This window comes from Podarcis bocagei, assembly GCF_964188305.1.
Source record: "Podarcis bocagei genome assembly, chromosome: 13".
Classification (NCBI taxonomy): Eukaryota; Metazoa; Chordata; class Lepidosauria; order Squamata; family Lacertidae; genus Podarcis; species Podarcis bocagei.
In genome coordinates, this window is record NC_138138.1 from 51,358,184 (window position 1) to 51,376,449 (window position 18,266).

Consider the following 18,266-nt stretch of genomic DNA (forward strand, 5'->3'; position numbering starts at 1 on the left):
CCCACTCACAACTCCCAGCAGAGCCATTGTGGCTCCACGAATTTGTCCGATCCTCTTCCAAAAGCACCTAAGGGTCTTGCAAATACCGTATTTTTTGCTCTATAAGACTCACTTTTTCCCTCCTAAAAAGTAAGGGGAAATGTGTGTGCGTCTTATGGAGCGAATGCAGGCTGCGCAGCTATCCCAGAAGCCAGAACAGCAAGAGGGATTGCTGCTTTCACTGCACAGCGATCCCTCTTGTTGTTCTGGCTTCTGAGATTGAGAATATTTATTTTCTTGTTTTCCTCCTCCAAAAACTAGGTGCGTCTTGTGGTCTGGTGCGTCTTATAGAGTGAAAAATACGGTAGTTTAGTGACAGATTCAGAAATGCAGGGTCCCCTCTGTGAAAGTCACAGCTTCTAAGATCATACCATAATCTTGTAATTATAATCGGGGGGTGCATCGCAACAGTGGGTGCAGATCTCCGCATGTTGCCTTCTAAGCTAGATCTACTGTTTTCTGGGCCCGGGTGGACCATTTGGAGTGCTCCAGAACTTTCTTCCAGGGTGGCTCGAGTGGCGTTTTTCATGAGGTTCCCTTGTACGTAACAGAATCAGCCTGGATAGCTCAGTCTGTTGGAGCGTGGTGTTCAGAACGCCAAGGTTTCAGGTTCAATCCCCGTATGGGACAGCTGCAAATTCGGGTTGGACTAGATGATCCTTAGGGTCTCTTCCAAGTCTGTGATTCTATAAACTTGCACACAGGATACAGAACAGCTCCTTGTGCGCCTTCTGCAGAGTGACCCCAGGAGCCTATCCTCGGGGGCTAAAAAACTCTGTTTTCATGCTTCTTGCGTGGCTGCAGGACACTGGAGATGGGGCTCCTCACTTTGGGGGGGGGGGCTGATTAACGAGTCTTTTCTCCCTCTTCTTAAGCACCCCTCAAAATATTTTTTTAAAGTACAAAATACAAACGAGAACTGCTTGACGCTTAGTTCCGGGTCTCTCCCTGTTGCCAAACTAACGTTCTCCTCTCTTTCTGGTCTCCCCGGCAGGCCTGGATATGAAATCACCGATTCCTGGCAAGATGTCTGTCTACCTGCATAAATTCAGACCATCGCACTACGAGGCCCTCATGAGAGCTGGGTCGCTGAGGAAAGTGAGAGCTGCAGCGGATGAGGAGGGGAACTGACTGGGGCTGGAAAAACGGGGCTGGGGGCTACGCTTCGGGCAAGAGAGAAAGTCCGCTACCTGAACCGAGAGGACAATTCGGACCACGTTCCTCCCACCCACCCCTCCTTTCTTCCCCCTCTGCCAAACCATCCAACTCCACCCAACATCTGGAATGGCTTTCGACACCCCACGGCAGTCGGGAGCCTTACGTGACATCACAGCAGGTCAGCCAATAGCAGCCGGACCTGGGCAGAGGGGCTCCCTGCTGCGAAACAGCCAGGCGTTTGCCCTGTTACACAAGAACATAGAATGCATTGAGAATATATTTATTCACGCTGAAAGCTCAAAGGCCGTTCGATGGAGAGCGGCAGGGGGCAGGTTTGAGAGATGGGGGTGCTGGGAGAGAGAAAGGAAGTGTGAGGGGTACGCAGTGTGGCCTCGCCCAAGCTAGAACACACCCACAACCCAGGGGCTTGGGGCTGCCAATTCCAGCAGCCCCATCTGGAGGGTGCCGCATATTGTGGATCTGCGGAACTCACCGCCCTTGCATAGTGTAACAGCGCCCGACAGAATGCTAAGACAGGGCTTCCCCGGAGTGGTTCTTGCACTACTCTCAGTGTGCATCAACCGCAGCGTCGCTATCGCTGGGGCCAGCCAGCGTCTGGAAGGGAGGTTGGTTGGACCTACCAGCAGCATGGCCAGAGGTGAAAAAACCAAATCCGGCAATGAAGAGGGATAGCTGGTGTTTGTGTTTGTTAAAGAGGGCTTTCCCCCTCCACCCCCCAACCCACTCTTTATCTCCATCGATTTCCATTTAGTCTCGCTCAGTTGTTGTGGAGTTTCCCCCATCTGGCTGATCAATTGAATTGATCTGCCAGCAGCTGGGAGTGAGGAGGGAGAAAGGGGGCTGGCTGAGACGGGGATTCCCCTTCTCCCTCCCGCCTCCCTCTTTCGGAAATCCCTCTTTGGATCCGGCGAGAGAGGCGCCCTCTGCCCTTCCGCCTGTGCAAAAGGGGAGCACCCATGGGTGTTGGGGCACCCACCTGGAGCAAAGGCGCCACCTGGTGGTGAGATGGTGTCATTGCAAGGGTTTTACCATTGCAAGGGTTTTTCTCCACCCCACCCCATCCCTTCCCTCGGAGTGGAGTGCATTTTAGGGGGACCGTCAAGGAGGGAGGGGTACAGTGGGCCACTCGCTCTTCATTTCCAGGCAGCCTCGGGGAATGAGTTGATTTCCTTGATCTGTTGCACCAGCGCTCCAGAGGGCAGAGTGTAGGCAAGTCGTAACCTCATGCGGAGCGGGAGCTGGAATCAGAAAGGGGTAAGACTTACTTGACGCTGGGTGTATAATCTCTGCTTGCAAACATTAAAAGCTGCGTTTTGCAAAACAGAAAGCTCTGGATTCGATGCTGCGGAAACCGCAGCGTTCATTCCTTTTTTACGAGAGCTAAGCCGCTAGTCCTTAGTGTTGCTGGAAGAGTGAGGGCGACGTGTGTTGTGTTAAATGGGGAAAGAGAGTGAATTCGGGCGGCTGAGACTGCTGGAGAGTACCCTCCTTGGAGGAACAGGAAGTGACATCACCCTGGTGCCTGTTACGCTAACCAAGGTGAAGCCAACCGGCGACGGCAGAGGAGGAAGTGACATCACTGCTGTCTTTGTGATGTGGGAGTGTGACGGTGCCACTTCCTGTTTTCAGCGGGAAACATCCTTTGGATGCTGCCAACAGAAGTGTCCCGCAGGAAGCTTAAGCAATAGAGTCTCTGCACGCCGCTTCACATGAGTAGAGGAAGTGATGTCACCACCTTGCTTTAAGCGATGGCCAGGCAGGAAATGACATCGCTGCTCAGATCACAGGTTAATTCCCACTCCCTGGCCGCACGTATATCTCTCCTCTCACTCTTCTTACCTTTTGGGGGTTCAATACTCGGATGAGCTGGGTGATGGGGGCCCCACCCTGGCCTGGGACTGTAGAGCCACTCGGGGCCAGCAGCTCCACTTGGAAGGACTGCCAGAAGAGGAGCAGGCGAAAGTCCAAACAATGCGTATCATTGAAAAAAGAAAAGAAATAAGTTGTTGACCCCTGCAAAGCCCAGGGCTGTTTCCCTTCCTGCTTTCTCCCCTCCCTGCCCTGCAAAAGGATTTCATTTGCAATTTAAAACATTATGGTTGACAGCATTATCCCTTTGTATGATCCTCTTTTAAACCCTCCTTCAAGATGGCCATTACTTCCTCCTGTGGCAGTAAGTTCCATAGTTCGTGTAAAGAATTACCGTACTTTTTGCTCTATAAGACTCACTTTTTCCCTCCTAAAAAGTAAGGGGAAATGTGTGTGCGTCTTATGGAGCGAATGCAGGCTGCGCAGCTATCCCAGAAGCCAGAACAGTAAGAGGGGTTGCTGCTTTCGCTGCGCAGCAATCCCTCTTGTTGTTCTGGCTTCTGAGATTCAGAATATTTTTGTCCTTGTTTTCCTCCTCCAAAAACTAGGTGCTTCTTATGGTCTGGTGCGTCTTATGGAGCGAAAAATACGGCGCTTCCTTTTGCCTGCCCAGAAACCCTTAGCTGGGTGACCCCGTTGGCCTCTGGCACTAGGAGGAGCATAAAGGAGGCTGCCCCACTTCTTAAGAACATCAGTAGATTTTCTTGGCTGCTGGGTGAGGCCAAAGGGGGTCCCCATCTATCCCAGCATCCTCTTCTCCCGGGGGCCCAGCGGATGCCCCACTGAGGAAGCCCACAAGCAAGACCCCACGGCCGCAGCGGTCCTCCTCAGTTGTGATTCTCAGCAACTCATATTCAGAAGCATCGCGGCCGCTGTGGCTTGTGGCCTCCTCTGCGACCTCACCCAAGAAGAAGAAGAAGAGTTTGGATTTGATATCCCGCTTTATCACTACCCTAGGGAGTCTCAAAGCAGCTAACATTCTCCTTTCCCTTCCTCCCCCACAACACACACTCTGTGAGGTGAGTGGGGCTGAGAGACTTCAAAGAAGTGTGACTGGCCCAAGATCACCCAGCAGCTGCATGTGGAGGAGTGGGGACGCGAACCCAGTTCCCCAGATTATGATACTACCGCTCTTAACCACTACACCACACTGGCTCTCCAACACTCTTCTAAAGCCACCCGGGGCCTCACCTTGGGGACGGCCACTTGCAGACAAAACCCGACCACGTCGTGGGGGGTCCTGTTGGAGACGGTGGCCGTGATGAGCAGCAACGTGGGCTCCAGCGGCAGCCGCTCCATGGAAAATTCGACCAGCAGGCCGTCTTGTTCGTATGCAACCATGCGGGCGATGGCGGAGGCTGCGGGGAGGGAAGGATGGCCAGCTAAGTCTAGCTCCCCTCCAGCCAACCACTCCATGCGGTACAGAAAGTCCCCAGAGCCATGCCAAGCCAAGGCACACCTGAGCATGTGCAAAGGGCCTTGCCCTCGCCTGAGTAACCCCAGGCAGCGTACACAGGACTGGCACTGTGACCTTCCAGCTCAGAGGCTGTGGCTTTTGGGTCCCCCTGGAGGAAGAGGCCTCTTTTGACCATTCACAATAATATGTGGCCCACATGGCTAAGCAGGGAGCAGCCTGGTCTCTTCTGTATTTTTCTCTGGAAATGCTGTGAGTGCCATTCATAGACGGGGTTTCATTGGACCCTGTAGCTTTCCCTTTGTTGCATTACTCAAAACAGAGCAGCTTTCAATAATAATAATAATAATAATAATAATAATAATAATAATAATAATAATAAGTGCTATTTTTCTAGGAAAAAAGGAGGCGAACTCACCACAAACACCTCCCTCCTTCTCTTAGAATAGCAATGATGCCCACCTGGAAATGCCGGAACTTGAGTTCCAGCTGAAAAAAGCCCTAATAATATTCATTATTATTATTTCTTATTCCCTGCCCACCTGACTGGGTTACCTCAGCCACTCTGGGCGGCTCCCAACTGAATATTAAAACAGGATAAAACATCAAACATTTAAAGCTTCCATAAACAGGGCTGCCTTCAGATGTCTTCTAAAAGTCAGGTAGCTGCTTATTTCCTTGACATCTGATGGGAGGGCATTCCACAGGGCGGGCGCCACCGCCGAGAAGGCCCTCTGCCTGGTTCCCTGCAAGCCCACTTCTCGCAGGGAGGGGACCGCCAGAAGGCCCTCGGAGCTGGACCTCAGTGTCCGGGCTGAACGATGGGGGTGGAGACGCTCCTTCAGGTATACAGGCATATTTTAGTGCTCATTGTTAAAACACAACAAGAGTGCTATAGCTGTTGTTAAAGGGGGGGCAGTGCTTTTGCTCAGAAACACCCATGTGAGATGGAGCTCTCCTCACTTTATTTCTTCTGTCCTGAAGACCCCCAGGGGGCAGTGATAAAATGAAAGAATATTGGGGTGGGGGGGAGTTGTCCTTTGCAGACTCGCCTGAAAGGGTCTTGTCAAGAATCGAGCCGCAAAAAGCAAGCAGCTCCCTCCCCACCAGCAAAGAGCTCTTAGGTCAACATACCTGGGGCTTTCAGATCGCCAAGGAAATCGAGGAAGGATTCCACTGCCGGGGTGCCAGTGCTGGGCTGGGCTGGAGGTGGATCTGCAGGGCCTCCGAGGAGATCCAAAAGATCAGAGACCTACAGGGAAAGCAAGGGAGTGTTGAAGAGGAGATGGCGAGGGTGGGGGGGATTCCCATTGCAGGGCACCAGTGCAGAGAGCTCTGGCAAAGGCATGCAGTGATAATCTCGGAAAGGAGAGGCAGCAGAAACAGCACAGCCACTGCCGGGGGGGGGGGCACGTTAAAATAGGGCTGTGGGTGTTCAGACCACTTTAAAATTGTTGAAAATCTTGGTGGGTCACTTAGTGGTTTTTCCGCCAGTGGTTTAGCCATTTTTATGTTCTGTGCTAGATGTGGAAGCAAGCCAGTCAGCTGGGAGGCATATAAACAATAAAACCATTTTTAAAAATTGATTAATTAAATATTTCTGCCACGGACTGCATGGATAAAGCTCACGAGCCACAGGTGGTTCACAAGCTGCACTTTCGAAACGCCTCCTTTAAAAATCAAGGCTTGAGTTCAGGTTTCACCCCCACCAACCCGGTTCGGTTCCAGTTCAGTTCAGCCTTTCTGTGGCGCAGCAACAAGCTGTCCGCCCAACTGATTCGTGTAAGGAAAGAGTCAAGATGATACAGGATTCCGGTTTTATAAAAGGAGGTGGGCCAAATTAACAGCTGGGCTCTTCAAAATACAGCATTATGTTTGGGTTCTGCTGTGGTGCTGCCAGTCTAGGGGAAGCACAGATTGGCCATCTCTGAAAACCAAATCCTTATTTGGAATTGGTAATCCTGGATTATGGCTGCTCCCCGCTCCAAAATGTCACCTTGCCGTCAAGTTTGGGGTTTGCCCTGCTCCCAAGTGCCCCCTGGTGCCAACCGCTTGGCAAAGTAATTCCCCACCTGGCCAGAGTCTTGTTGCTGGACGTCGCTGGGCGCTGGCGCCACCTCCAGGATTTGAGGAGCAACAGCGCCCTCTCTTCCATTCTGCTCTTTTTCGCTTCCTTCCTCGGCGTAGCCAGTTTTGTCGACTAAGGGCATCTTCTCCAGGACGGATGCTCTGGCAGGAAGAAAGGAAGAAAATGGAGAGATACGGGCCTTTTGTGGGGATTTATTTGGCAAGAGATGGGACGCGGGTGGCGCTATGGGTTAAACCACAGAGCCTAAGACTTGCCGATCAGAAGGTCGGCAGTTCGAATCCCCACGACGGGGTGAGCTCCTGTTGCTCAGTCCCTGCTCCTGCCAACCTAGCAGTTCGAAAGCACCTCAAAGTGCAAGTAGATAAATAGGTACCACTCCGGTGGGAAGGTAAACAGTGTTTCTGTGCGCTGCTCTGGTTCGCCAGAAGCGGCTTAGTCATGCTGGCCACATGACCCGGAAGCTGTACACTGGCTTCCTCAGCCAATAAAATGAGATGAGCACTGCAACCCCAGAGTCGGCCACGACTGGACCTAATGGTCAGGGGTCCCTTTACCTTTACTTGGCAAGAGAGTGGGGAAGCAGGGTAGGAGAGAGATTTTATCTGCCAGTGACTTGGCTCCACTGTTCCCGCCGTCAACCCTCCTCACCCATCCTATGACCTGCGTGTCAGGAATAAAGGTTTCCAAACCAGATTTTGGTACTGGTCTTCCTCTGTGGAGGTTTAGCCGCTGAAGGCTTCCTGTGAGCACCCACAAAGACTGTCAAGGCGGAAGGCCATTCGGAGCAAAGTTTTCAGCGCTCGAAGTTGGACGGGGTGAAATGGGGAAGCTAGCTAAAAAAATGGGTGTTGTGTGAATGGAAGCGCCCACACAGAAGGTCAGAATATGCAGAGCACCCGAGAACGAGAGCAGTTTCAGGCTCCCATCTTTTGCCCGGAGTACCTGAGATGGTCGTACTTCCGGAAGAGGGCATTGTACTCGACCGCCCGCTGCTGGAGCTCCACGTCATGGCAGCTGCAGTAAATGGAAACCAGGCTCCGGATCCGACTTCTCAGGGTTGGCAGGGCAGGAAAAAAGAATTGAGTGGAAGAGGTTATGAGCAGCCTCTGCTTCGGGCAGAGAAGCAGGACACAGAATGAGGCGGGAAATATTACAGAGGCAAATCAATTCAAAAGGCCTCACAGGGTGGTCCAACGCTTGCCACTGCTACAGCCTGCCAGTCGTAGAGTCGTAGGATTGTAGAGTTGGAAGGGAAGCCAGGGGTCATCTAGCCCAACCCGCCTGCAGTGCAGGAATCGCGGAATCCCTGACAGATGGCCCATCCAACCTCCGTTTCCAAAACCTGCAATGAAGGAGAGCCCACCGCCTTCTGGGCGAGTCCTTTCCCCTGTCAAACAGCTCTTGCCACCAGAACACTCATCCTTATGTATTAAGTCAGAATCTCCTTGGTATTTGAATTCCGTGGGCTCCCAAGGATCACCAGTGGTTTTAATGTTTAATAGACTACAGTGATACCTTGGGTTAAATACGCTTCAGGTTACATACACTTCAGACTCCGCTAACCCAGAAATAGTACCTCGGGTTAAGAACTTTGCTTCAGGATGAGAACAGAAATCGTGCTCCAGCAGCGTGGCGGCAGCAGGAGACCCCATTAGCTAAAGTGGTGCTTCAGGTTAAGAACACTTTCAGGTTAAGAACGGACCTCCGGAACGAATTAAGTACTTAACCCGAGGTACCACTGTATTGTATTTTAATATTTTGTTGGAAGCTGCCCGGAGTGACTGGGGAAACCCAGCCAGATGGGCGGGGTATAAATATTATATTAGTATTATTATTGTTGTTGTTGTTGTTATTACGTCCACCCCTGCCCCTGAGGCCTGGCTTAGGAAGAGGGGAAGCTGAGGCTGCGAGCCTAAACCAAGCACACAATTCCCCACCCCTCCCAAAGAATCCTGGGAACCTTTGTTTGCTAAGGGTGCTGGGAGCTGTAGCTCAAACTACAACTCCCAGGGTTGCAGGTTATGGTGTGTCCGCAGCCTTAACCCGTGGCAGACCTGCAAGGGTGGGAATGTCGGTGGTGAGCTCACTTGATGTCGCTGCCCTGCAGACGGGTCCCGAGCTTCATGAGGGCGGTGAGGGCGTAGGCCCTGGTGCCCGGCAGCGAGAGGTGCGACTGCAGCACTCGCTCCAACATGGAGACCATTTCCTCTGGGTCCACCTGCCGCAGTGGGAGAGAAGGGGGAGAAAGGAGGAGGAGGGAAACCATAATGAAATCGGGTGTTTTATCCCCAGGGGGCGTGAGCAAACTTCCCCCACTCAATGTTCCCCGCAAAATGCCCACCCTCAATTTCTCACTCCTCACCTGAGTGGGCTCCACCTCTTCACAGCTGCCGTCCAATAAGAGGTTGCCGTATTCACCGATGCACCAGGTAGCCACCTGGACCAAGGGTTGCTGGGAGGGGAAAAAGAGAGAGGGAGAGCTCCAGCTGAAAAGGCTTTTCGGTTAAGCAAGCCTACAAACCTGTACGTTTGACGTGCATTTTAATATGCAATTCTGAAGGGTGGGTTTCTTTTAGGGGGACTTTTTAATATATAATTTTATGGGTAATTTGAATGTCTTCTGCTGGGATCTGCTGCCTCTGCTCGCCAACCTTTCACATCCTCTTAAAAAAAAAACCTCCCACGTTATTTTATTATTATTTATTACATTTATATTTTCTCCCAAGGAGCTCAAGGTAGTGCAGGTGGTTCTCCTCCCCCACAACAATCCTGTGAAGTAGGCTAGCTAAGAGACAACAACTGGCCCAATGCTGATAAGTGCAGCGTGACGACAGCCTTACATTTCTATTTGTATAGGAAGAACAGCTTAGAGGTTTTGGTGCAAAGCATTATAGAAATTCTGTTCAGTTAATAAAAAACTCACTTGCAAGTAAGTGGGCACAGGATACATAGCCTCACTCTTCCTCTATGCCCCGCTCCCCCATCACCCCCCTCCCCAATCTCATACCTGAGAGATATCTTGGATCAGGGCCTTGTATAGCTGTTGAACCGCATAGCCGTGAAGCTCCTTTGCACCTCCGATGAGGTGGATGAGGTTGGGCACCGCGTCGTCACGTACGTAGGAGCCAGCCTGCAGAGATTAAGGAGAGGAACCGTGGGTGTGAGCTACGCTCATTCTCCGAGATATGTCTCTGCTTGGCCCTTCCTTCCCTTAAAAAGAGTTCAACAGATTCCTCCTCCTCCACACAAGCCCACACTACCAAGGACTTGGCTCTGAAGGCACTCTGAGGAATCTGGGCTGCTATTGGTGGGCTCTATGTGAAGGGGGGGAGGGCCTTGAAACTCACTTTTTCAACACACCTAGAATGGCAGTTTCAATGGGTGCTGGAAACAGGGAGAGGAAAATAAATATTAAAGCCTGAAAAATGTTCATAGTAGGGGGTGTTTTGGGTGCCTGAGAATGTCAGCTTTCTGTTTCTTGCCTCTCCCAAAAGAAAAGAAGAAAGTTTCTAGTCCAGATGGTGGAGAAGCTTCTTCAAACACAACCCCTTGCGAGAGGAAGGCCTTTCCTTGAGCCACACAGCTTTCCGCGGCTCCCCAAGGATCCTAGCCCCCACCCCAGCCTCCATCTTACCATGGTCAGAACCTGGAGGATGGTGTCGATGTGCCAACGCTTGCTGGGCGCAAACCTGAAGTAGGTGGGGGAAGAAAACGAGAAGAGCAGGAATGTCTTTAGACCTATTGCTCTGCCTGAAAGTGCCCCTCACGCTGTCAGAGCATGTCAATTTAAGGGGTGGAACTTAATTTTTGCTAATTTCTTCAGGAAGGGAGGGCCTTAAAAATACGTTTTTGGGTGTGAGGAATTCAAATCTGCTATTATTTTTGTGGTGGGACAACATTCAGCTTGGCGAATCTACGTTTGATTAGAAAGCACATAAACTGCTTTCTCAGAAAACCAAAGACTTTAATTTCGCCTTCTGAAAATGTCAGGTGATGCTGAATAATAATAAAAATGAACAATAATTTTTTTAATGTGCTGTATAATATAACTGCAAGCGCTCGTTTTTAATTATTTCTGTGCAATTTTACATGCGTTTCACTTACCAAGGAGAACCAAATCTTATTAATTTAACCAAGACATCTTTTGAATTCCCAAGTCTTAGGTCACAAAATTGGAGAGTGGCAGGAATCTTTTGCCCAACGACCCTAAGATTAAGAGTCTCTTGCTCTGGCATGAGCGCAAAAGTTGCAAAATTCAACCCCCTCCCCCCAAACAAACCTGCCCTGGATTGCTCTACAATGCCCCCTACGGGCAACGGCCGGACCCGACTCACTTCTCAGCGGCCAGGAATATTCCGGAAGCGCAGTCCGACTTCAGCTCCGGAGCGCAGGTGTCCAGGAAAACCAGCAACTCTTTTGTGGTCGTCCTCACGTTGCTGCCGCTCACCAGGGCGAGGCTCAGCTGCAGGGCTCGCCTGAGGAAGGAGGGAGAAGCGAGCAATTCTCCCGACTCAGAGACATCGTCTCCCGGAGCCTCGGCCCTGTCTTTCCCCCTTGTCTTGTTGTAAACAAAAATTGCCCTTTTCCCTTATGGGGTATCCAAGAGCCCATATAGAGTCCTTACATAGGTTCCCTATTGGTAGGAGAGAATAACAGAGGCCAACCAGAGAATATTGAGAAGCAAAGCAGCTAGTAAGCCTGATCTTTATTGATCTGTTGCAACAGGGTGCTCCCCTCACCTGCAGGAGAGAGGAGGGACCCAGAAAAATTGCGTGCAAGGCCTTATAAAGACTTTTGAAATTGACACCCTGTAGATCAAGACCACCCCCAGAAACATCATACATACGTCACAGAAGGGGTGTAACCTAAGACCACCCCTCAGATACATCGCACCTACATCACAGAAAAGGCGGTCTAAAACAGAAATTTGAATGTTGTTTTTCTCCTGTCTGGCAGGTTACTTGATTGGATCGCCAGGGGAGCCTGGCCAGTCTTTTGTAATGATAAATACTTATTTCCTGGGCCAGGTCACAAGCTCACACCCTATTCAAACACAGACATACCCTTAAGACAGGATTTGTGAAGGAAAAGACAATGGGAGGTTTCCCACTTTGACCTTGCAGAGAAAACATTTGCTCAGTTTAGGAATCAAAATGACTTCAGGTCGGTCTTCCTGTGCTGATCTATGTACGTGCGGTTATGAACATTACCAGATATCGAAGACTTTGAAATTCCTATCGCAGTCTCACCTCTTCACCGTGGGATCCGGGTCGGCCAGGCATTCAAGGACTGTGGCCCGGTGCCTCTGAACGGCACTGTTCTCTTCTTGCAGCAATTTCTGTAGAGATGTTAGAGCCACGTATCTAAAGGGAAGATTCCCCCCGACAAGAGAAAAATAAATAAATCACATCTTGAGAGGGAGAGGAGGAGAGCTTAATCCATCACATTTACATCCCGTGTTTCCTTCCAGGCGCTCGGGGCTATCCTTCGCCCTCGCTGTTTTATCCGCACAACAGCCCTGCGAGGTGGGATAGGCTGAGAGAAGGGTGACTGGGGCCCAAGGCCACCTAGAATGCTTCATGGCCGAGCGGGAATTCGAACCCTGGTCTCCCAGGCCCTTTAACCAGGGAAGCGGCACAAAGAAGACCGTCCGCAGCCAATGAAGTCGGAAGCATTTCTCCTTGATTCGCTTCAAGATGGAAAGGGGACGCTGCCGGGTGGGAGGCAAGGGGGGTAACAGGCGGCTGTGGCATGGGCAGCCAAAATGGCGGCCGGCGAGGCCCTAAAACAACCTCTGTCAGGGCGGCCGGGACATCCGAGCAAATCTGAATTAAGCGTGTGGCAAATTAATTTCACGCACTGTTTCACCGGGGAAGAAAAGAAGCGTCGCGCCCCTGAGGATGCATTTTAATAGGCCGAGTTATCACGCGGCTGCTTCTCATGCGCTGTGGAAAAGGGGTGGCTGCCTTGTCTTGGGGGTGAGGGAGATATTTGAGAAATAGCCTCCGTCCCTCATTTTCCCTCAGCCGTGAGGCCATTGGCGGCGGCTCATGAGGGAACCTGAGGGTCTCTGGGCACGCTCCCTCTCCCAGACCGGTGTCTACAGAACGGGCCTCAAAGAATTAGGAGAAGGGGGCAGATCATGAAGGGGAAATAAGGGATCTGCAATGCCGGTGAGGAAGGCGAGTCGAGGGTTGAGACAACACAGCCTGTGTGCTGTGCGCTGTGTGCCCATGTGGGTCAAGGGCCAGAGAACTGGACCAGGAACCGGGAGACTAGGGTTCAAAAATTCGCTCGAGGCCCCGATTGCAGACGCCATCTTCCAACATCCCACCCTCTTCTTGAATTTCAGTGGTCCCAAGTTGGAGAAGAAGATGTCAGGCCGCAGAATCAAAGAATCATAAAGGGCTCCAAGGGTCATCTAGTCCAATCCCCCAGAATCGTGCAGGAATCGTGACTAGATCCTGCACGGCAGATGTCCTTCCAATCTCTGCTTAAAAACCTCTGCAGGAACCAAGCGCCGCGTTTTAAAAGGAGCCAGGGCGAAATGTGTTATAAGGAGACTCGGCCCCAAAATATATTTTCAAAATTCCGACAGGAAAATTTCAGGTGATTGTTGGGACGGCGTTTCCTCACAGCTCTATCTGGGTCATTCCAGTGCTTTGTTTGTTTCGTGGGGGTTTTTGTACCTGATATTCCGGTCCTTGTTAAGGAGAAATCGCCCGAGGATATTTATAGCGAGAACCTAGGTGTGGAAAAGAGAGGTGTCCTTAATTCCCAAAATGTACCATTTGTATGAGCTGAGGGGGCAGAGGAAGAACGGGAAAGCTTCAGAACAAGCAGATTCTAGCTTGGGATAGCTGGATGTGGAAGACTTTGGGGCTTGGGGGCCGCACTCCCTCAAAAGCAACCTTTCAGGGGCCGCAGACCAGAGGCAGCAAGTGGGCGAAAGTGGCTAGAACAACAGATACAGGTCTTATCCTTGTACAGGTTGCACCCGAGCCACACAAATCTCAAAGGTTTATGGAAACAGACGCACAGATCCCAAAGACCTCTCCATCCTCTTTCCAGGAAAGCGAGATTTATCATTGCAGTTCTCCAGCAAGGCAGAACTACCGTATTTTTCGCCCTATAGGACGCACTTTTTCCCCTCCAAAAATGAAGGGGAAATCTGGGTGCGTCCTATGGGGCGAATGCAGGCTTTTGCTGAAGCTTGGAGAGCGAGAGGGGTCGGTGCGCACCGACCCCTCTCGCTCTCCAGGCTTCGGGAACACATCCGCAGCCTAGGCAGCCCTGCGGGAGGTCCCGCAAGGATGTCTAGGCTGCGGATAGCAGCCTGCCGCCCAGCACGAGGGGCGCCCTGAAGCAGAGCGCCCCCCGCGCCGGGCAGACATCCGCAGCGTGGGGAGCCTTGTAGGAGTTCCCCGCAAGGCTCCCCATGCCGCGGATAGCAGCCTGCCGCCCAGCGTGAGGGGTGCCCTGAAGCAGAGCGTCCCCCGCGCCGGGCAGACATCCGCAGCGTGGGGAGCCTTGCAGGAGTTCCCCGCAAGGCTCCCCACGGTGCGGATAGCAGCCTGCCGCCTGGCGGGCGGGGCGCCCTGATGCAGAGCGCCCCTCGCGCCGGGCAGACATCGGCCAGCCCCACAAGCTCGGGTGACAGCAGGGAGGCGCAGCGCCGCCATCCCGCTGTTCCTCGACCTGGTTCGGTTTCCCCGACCTGCTTTTGGAGGGGAAATAAAGGGGGAAAAAATTCCCTTTATTTCCCTCCAAAAAAACTAGGTGCGTCCTATGGGACGGAGCGTCCTATGGGACGAAAAATACGGTACCTGAGGATGGTGTGGCTTTGGGAGAGGACTTCTGGGGCCAAACAGAGAGGTCTGGAGGGCCGTTTTGATATCAGGGGCCTGAAGTTCCACACGATCAGTTTTGATCGTATGTGGGGTCTAGAAATGGGAAGAGCCATCATCGCCCCAGGAGGCGCCCAGAATATTCCATTTGCACCCAAACAACCCAACATCCTCCCAAAAGATCTGAACGCAAGAGGTGCAGGATCAGCCCAGTCCACCTGGCCCGTACGAATCCCCCATACCCGTAGGCCGCTGGTCGAGCGGATGCCCATGATGGTCAGCACCGTCTCGTACAAGATGGCGTTGCCCACGTTCCGCGTTGTCTCCGTGTTGGTGGCCACCTGGGAAGAAGCGGAGGGGTTGGCAGCCTTGCTGGCTTTTGGTGTGGGACGTTCCCCCGCCCCGCTCTCCCCCCGCAGGCCTTCACCTTGGTCTCTTCCTCCCTCTTCACTGACGGCAGCCACCACCCCCCAAATGGTACAGCCCTTGCTAACGAAGGGTTCTAGGTCATACAATCTAGACCAGGCCTAGCAAAGTTTTAATCGAAACGTGGAGGCTAAATGGACCCCCCGTTTTGTTCATGGTGAAGTGAACGCTGTTCTCCAGAGTCCTCTAAATGTCTCTCTTCCCTCCCTCACCCAGGGCACCCTTTCCAGCACCAGCAACAACCATTGGGCTCACCTGAGCCAAGGAATCGTTCATGGCGTCGCTGGCGTCTTCGTTGTCCTTTCCCAGAATCCTTAGCAGCCGCAGGATCTGTACCTGGGTGGAGAGATGTTATCAGGGAGGTGAGGATGGAGTAAAGCTCTGTTTAGGGAAGCTTTTAATGTTTAATAGACTATTATATTTTAATATTCTGTTGGAAGCCGCCCGGAGTGGCTGGGGAAACCCAGCCAGATGGGCGGGGTATAAATAATAAATTATTATTATTATTATTATTATTATTATTATTATTATTATTATTATGAAAAGGAGGTGACTTTAAAAGGAGGCAAAGAGAGGGAAAGCTCCACTCTCTCCCTCAGCTCAGTCACTGAGCAGTCAAACTCGCCACCCTTCTGGTCACGGAGGCATGCTAAGCCCAGCCACGTTTTATTGTCTCACCCTATTTGTATCCCACAAGCTCGATGCCCCCTTCCCTCCCTCCCCATTTTATCCTCACAACCACCCTGTGAGGTAGGCTAGGCTGAGGCGCTGTGATGGGTCAAGGCCACCTGGTGAGTCACGGTTTGAACTCTGGTCTCCCAGCATCTGAACCACTAATCCACACTGACTCAGGGCTACAGCGCCTGGTATTCCCAGGTGGTCTCCCATCCAGGTATTCACCAGGCCTGACCCTGCTTAGCTTCCAAGATCAGTCGAGATAGGGGTGTCCGGGCTAATACAGACGTCTCCCCACTTACGGGAGAGGGGTTCATAGCTGTCAACCGTCCCTTATTTGGCGGGAAATCCCAGCGCTGTGTCCCGCTGCCGTCCCTTATTGATGATGTCCCTTAAATTTCCCGGGTTTCAAAGGAAGCAGCTCCTCTCCCTCCCTCCCTGCCGGCCAGGGAGGAGGGAGGCTCCAACTGTGTTGCTTGGCTGCGTTGCTCACCCAATAAGGAGTCTAAGAACGACTGGGGGGTGGAGCTTGCATGCCTTGTGCCAATCAAATCGGCTGTGTTGCCTGGGGAATCACCTTTGCTCAGCGCTTCCCAGCGGAGAGGTGACGGTGGTTTCCCTTGCTGCATCCCCTTTGCTGGGTTGCTGCGCTGTGGGAACCACCGCTTGAGGCTTTGTTTGGCTGCTGGCTGGGCTTTCTGCCTTTGGCTTGGAGGGGCTCAGAAGTTGAACCTACCTGTGCTCTGAAAATCCCTTATTTTGGCTGCTGATCCCTTATTTTCAAGGCTGCTGGCCCCTTATTTTCAAATCTGTAAGTTGACAGCTATGGGGGGGGTACATTCCTGCGTACCACGTGAAACGGCATCTAAAAAGCCTGTAAACCTCTGCCATAAACCCACCACAATTGCTCCCTCCAAACCTCCTTTCTCAAACCCCAACAGACCTCCGAGGTCAGTGCAAAGGCTGACGGGATTGCAGTTGCAAAGGCTTCTGGGATTGCTAGCTGTTTCCCTGCTCCTTTGCCGAAGACCTTCCTTTTCCAACCAACTTTTAAGTGGAGTTAAAAAGATAAAAAAGGGTCCCAGCCTGTACCTGTAAATTGGATTTGAAATTGTTTTTATACCTGTTGTTTTTTAATCGCTCAGTGTTTGTGCCCTTGAAACTCTCTGCGGGAAGCAATTCTTAAATGCACTCCAGGTTCTCTTGAATTGCGGAAAGAAAGGTGAGGCAGAAGTTCAGGGGAAGAGGGGAGGTTGCAGGGGACGAGATCCTTTTACCTGCAGGAAAGGGTTGCTGATTCCTGAGATGCTGTGTTCCGGAGAGTAGCCGGCAACCACCAGGTTACGGAGCAGCCCCACTAACTGAGGAACAAACTGGAGGGAAACAAGAGAACAGACAAGCAGGGTTAGCAGAAGATCCGTCACAAAGCATCCGTCCTCCAGAGCCCTGCCTCTTGTTCCTCGCAATGCCCTCTCGCAGGAATCCCAATGCCCCTTCCTGTGGCGCTGGGTACCGTATTTTTCGCCCTATAGGACGCACCTTTTCCCCTCCAGAAATGAAGGGGAAATGTGTGTGCGTCCTATGGGGCGAATGCAGGCTTTCGCTGAAGCCTGGAGAGCGAGAGGGGTCGGTATGCACCGACCCCTCTCGCTCTCCAGGCTTCAGGAAGCTATCCGCAAGCCTTGGGAGCCCGCAGGAGTTCCCGCCGAGCTCCCAAGGCTTGCGGATAGCAGCCTGTTCTGAGGGCTGGGGTCGGGGGAAGCTCGGGCTACCCCCGCCCCAGCACCGCGCCTGGGGGGGGAAATATATTTTTTTTCTTTATTCCCCCCCCCAAAAAACTAGGTGCGCCCCATGGGCTGGTGCGCCCTATAGGGCGAAAAATACGGTAATTTCTCCTCCAATCCATAAAGCACTTTTGATCTCAAAATGGGGCAGTTCCAAAACCAAGGCAACTTCTGTCTTTTTGTTCCTCCTGACAGCACCGCCCTATTATACATGTAAGATCTGTGGACTTCAATGGGCCTTCCTCCCATGTAAGGTTGTTTAGGAGGGCATCCTCTGTTTTTTGGGGGGAGGTTGTGGAACATTATTCCCGCCCAATTTATTTATTTGATTTTACATATTAAAATTTACAGTCACACCTTCTGAAAATACAGTGGTACCCCGCAAGACGAACGCCTCGCGAGACGAAAAACTCGCAAAACGAAAGGTTTTTTCGTTTTCGAGTTCCCTCGCAAGACGAATTTCTCTATGGGCTTGCTTCGCAAAACGAAGCTTGCCCTGGGGACAGCGGGTCTTCTCTTTTGAAGCAAGGGGCGGCGGGGAGAAGCGATCTTCTCCCCGCAGCCCCAGGTCCGGGGACAGCGGGAAGCGCTTCCCGCTGCCCCCGGACCTCTTTTGAAGCAAGGGGCTGCGGGGAGATCGCTTCTCCCCACCGCCCCTTGCTTCAAAAGAGGTCCGGGGACAGTGGGAAGCGCCCGGACCTCTTTTGAAGCAAGGGGCTGCGGGGAGATCGCTTCTCCCGGTGCTCCGAAGCCGGGCGGGGGGGAGGGAACACCTGCCCCCACCGCCCGGCTTCGGAACGCTGCTCCGAAGCGGGGCGGGAACACCTGCCCCAGCCGCCCCGCTTCGGAACGCTGCTCCGAAGCGGGGCAGGGGGGAGGGAACACCTGCCCCCACCGCCCGGCTTCGGAACGCTGCTCCGAAGTGGGGCAGAGGGGCGGGAACA

The 18,266-nt window shown here is 52.4% G+C and overlaps 2 protein-coding genes across 6 annotated transcripts in view; one reads left to right on the plus strand and one right to left on the minus strand.

Moving 5' to 3' along the window:
* THTPA (thiamine triphosphatase) overlaps window positions 1–1,299 on the plus strand; it is a 54,934-nt gene extending 53,635 nt beyond the window's left edge. For both annotated transcript variants that reach the window (XM_081168105.1, XM_081168106.1), the window contains one exon: window positions 1,034–1,299. In XM_081168105.1, the coding sequence (XP_081024231.1) occupies window positions 1,034–1,170 (137 nt within the window). In that variant the 3' untranslated portion in view covers window positions 1,171–1,299. The remainder of the gene's footprint in view (window positions 1–1,033) is intronic.
* A 162-nt stretch (window positions 1,300–1,461) lies between these two features.
* AP1G2 (adaptor related protein complex 1 subunit gamma 2) overlaps window positions 1,462–18,266 on the minus strand; it is a 29,758-nt gene continuing 12,953 nt past the window's right edge. For 2 of the 4 annotated variants that reach the window (XM_081167838.1, XM_081167837.1), the window contains exons 7-22: window positions 16,816–16,911; window positions 15,119–15,199; window positions 14,680–14,778; window positions 13,280–13,335; window positions 11,840–11,953; window positions 10,925–11,065; window positions 10,225–10,279; window positions 9,598–9,720; window positions 8,953–9,042; window positions 8,678–8,808; window positions 7,533–7,640; window positions 6,574–6,730; window positions 5,636–5,753; window positions 4,279–4,445; window positions 3,058–3,156; window positions 1,462–2,456 (exon numbers count right to left, since the gene is read on the minus strand). In XM_081167838.1, the coding sequence (XP_081023964.1) occupies window positions 2,352–2,456; window positions 3,058–3,156; window positions 4,279–4,445; window positions 5,636–5,753; window positions 6,574–6,730; window positions 7,533–7,640; window positions 8,678–8,808; window positions 8,953–9,042; window positions 9,598–9,720; window positions 10,225–10,279; window positions 10,925–11,065; window positions 11,840–11,953; window positions 13,280–13,335; window positions 14,680–14,778; window positions 15,119–15,199; window positions 16,816–16,911 (1,740 nt within the window). In that variant the 3' untranslated portion in view covers window positions 1,462–2,351. Of the gene's footprint in view, window positions 2,457–3,057; window positions 3,157–3,598; window positions 3,979–4,233; window positions 4,446–5,635; window positions 5,754–6,573; window positions 6,731–7,532; window positions 7,641–8,677; window positions 8,809–8,952; window positions 9,043–9,597; window positions 9,721–10,224; window positions 10,280–10,924; window positions 11,066–11,839; window positions 11,954–13,279; window positions 13,336–14,679; window positions 14,779–15,118; window positions 15,200–16,815; window positions 16,912–18,266 lie in introns of those variants that run through there. The other 2 variants (XM_081167839.1, XM_081167840.1) reach the window with 2 other exon arrangements.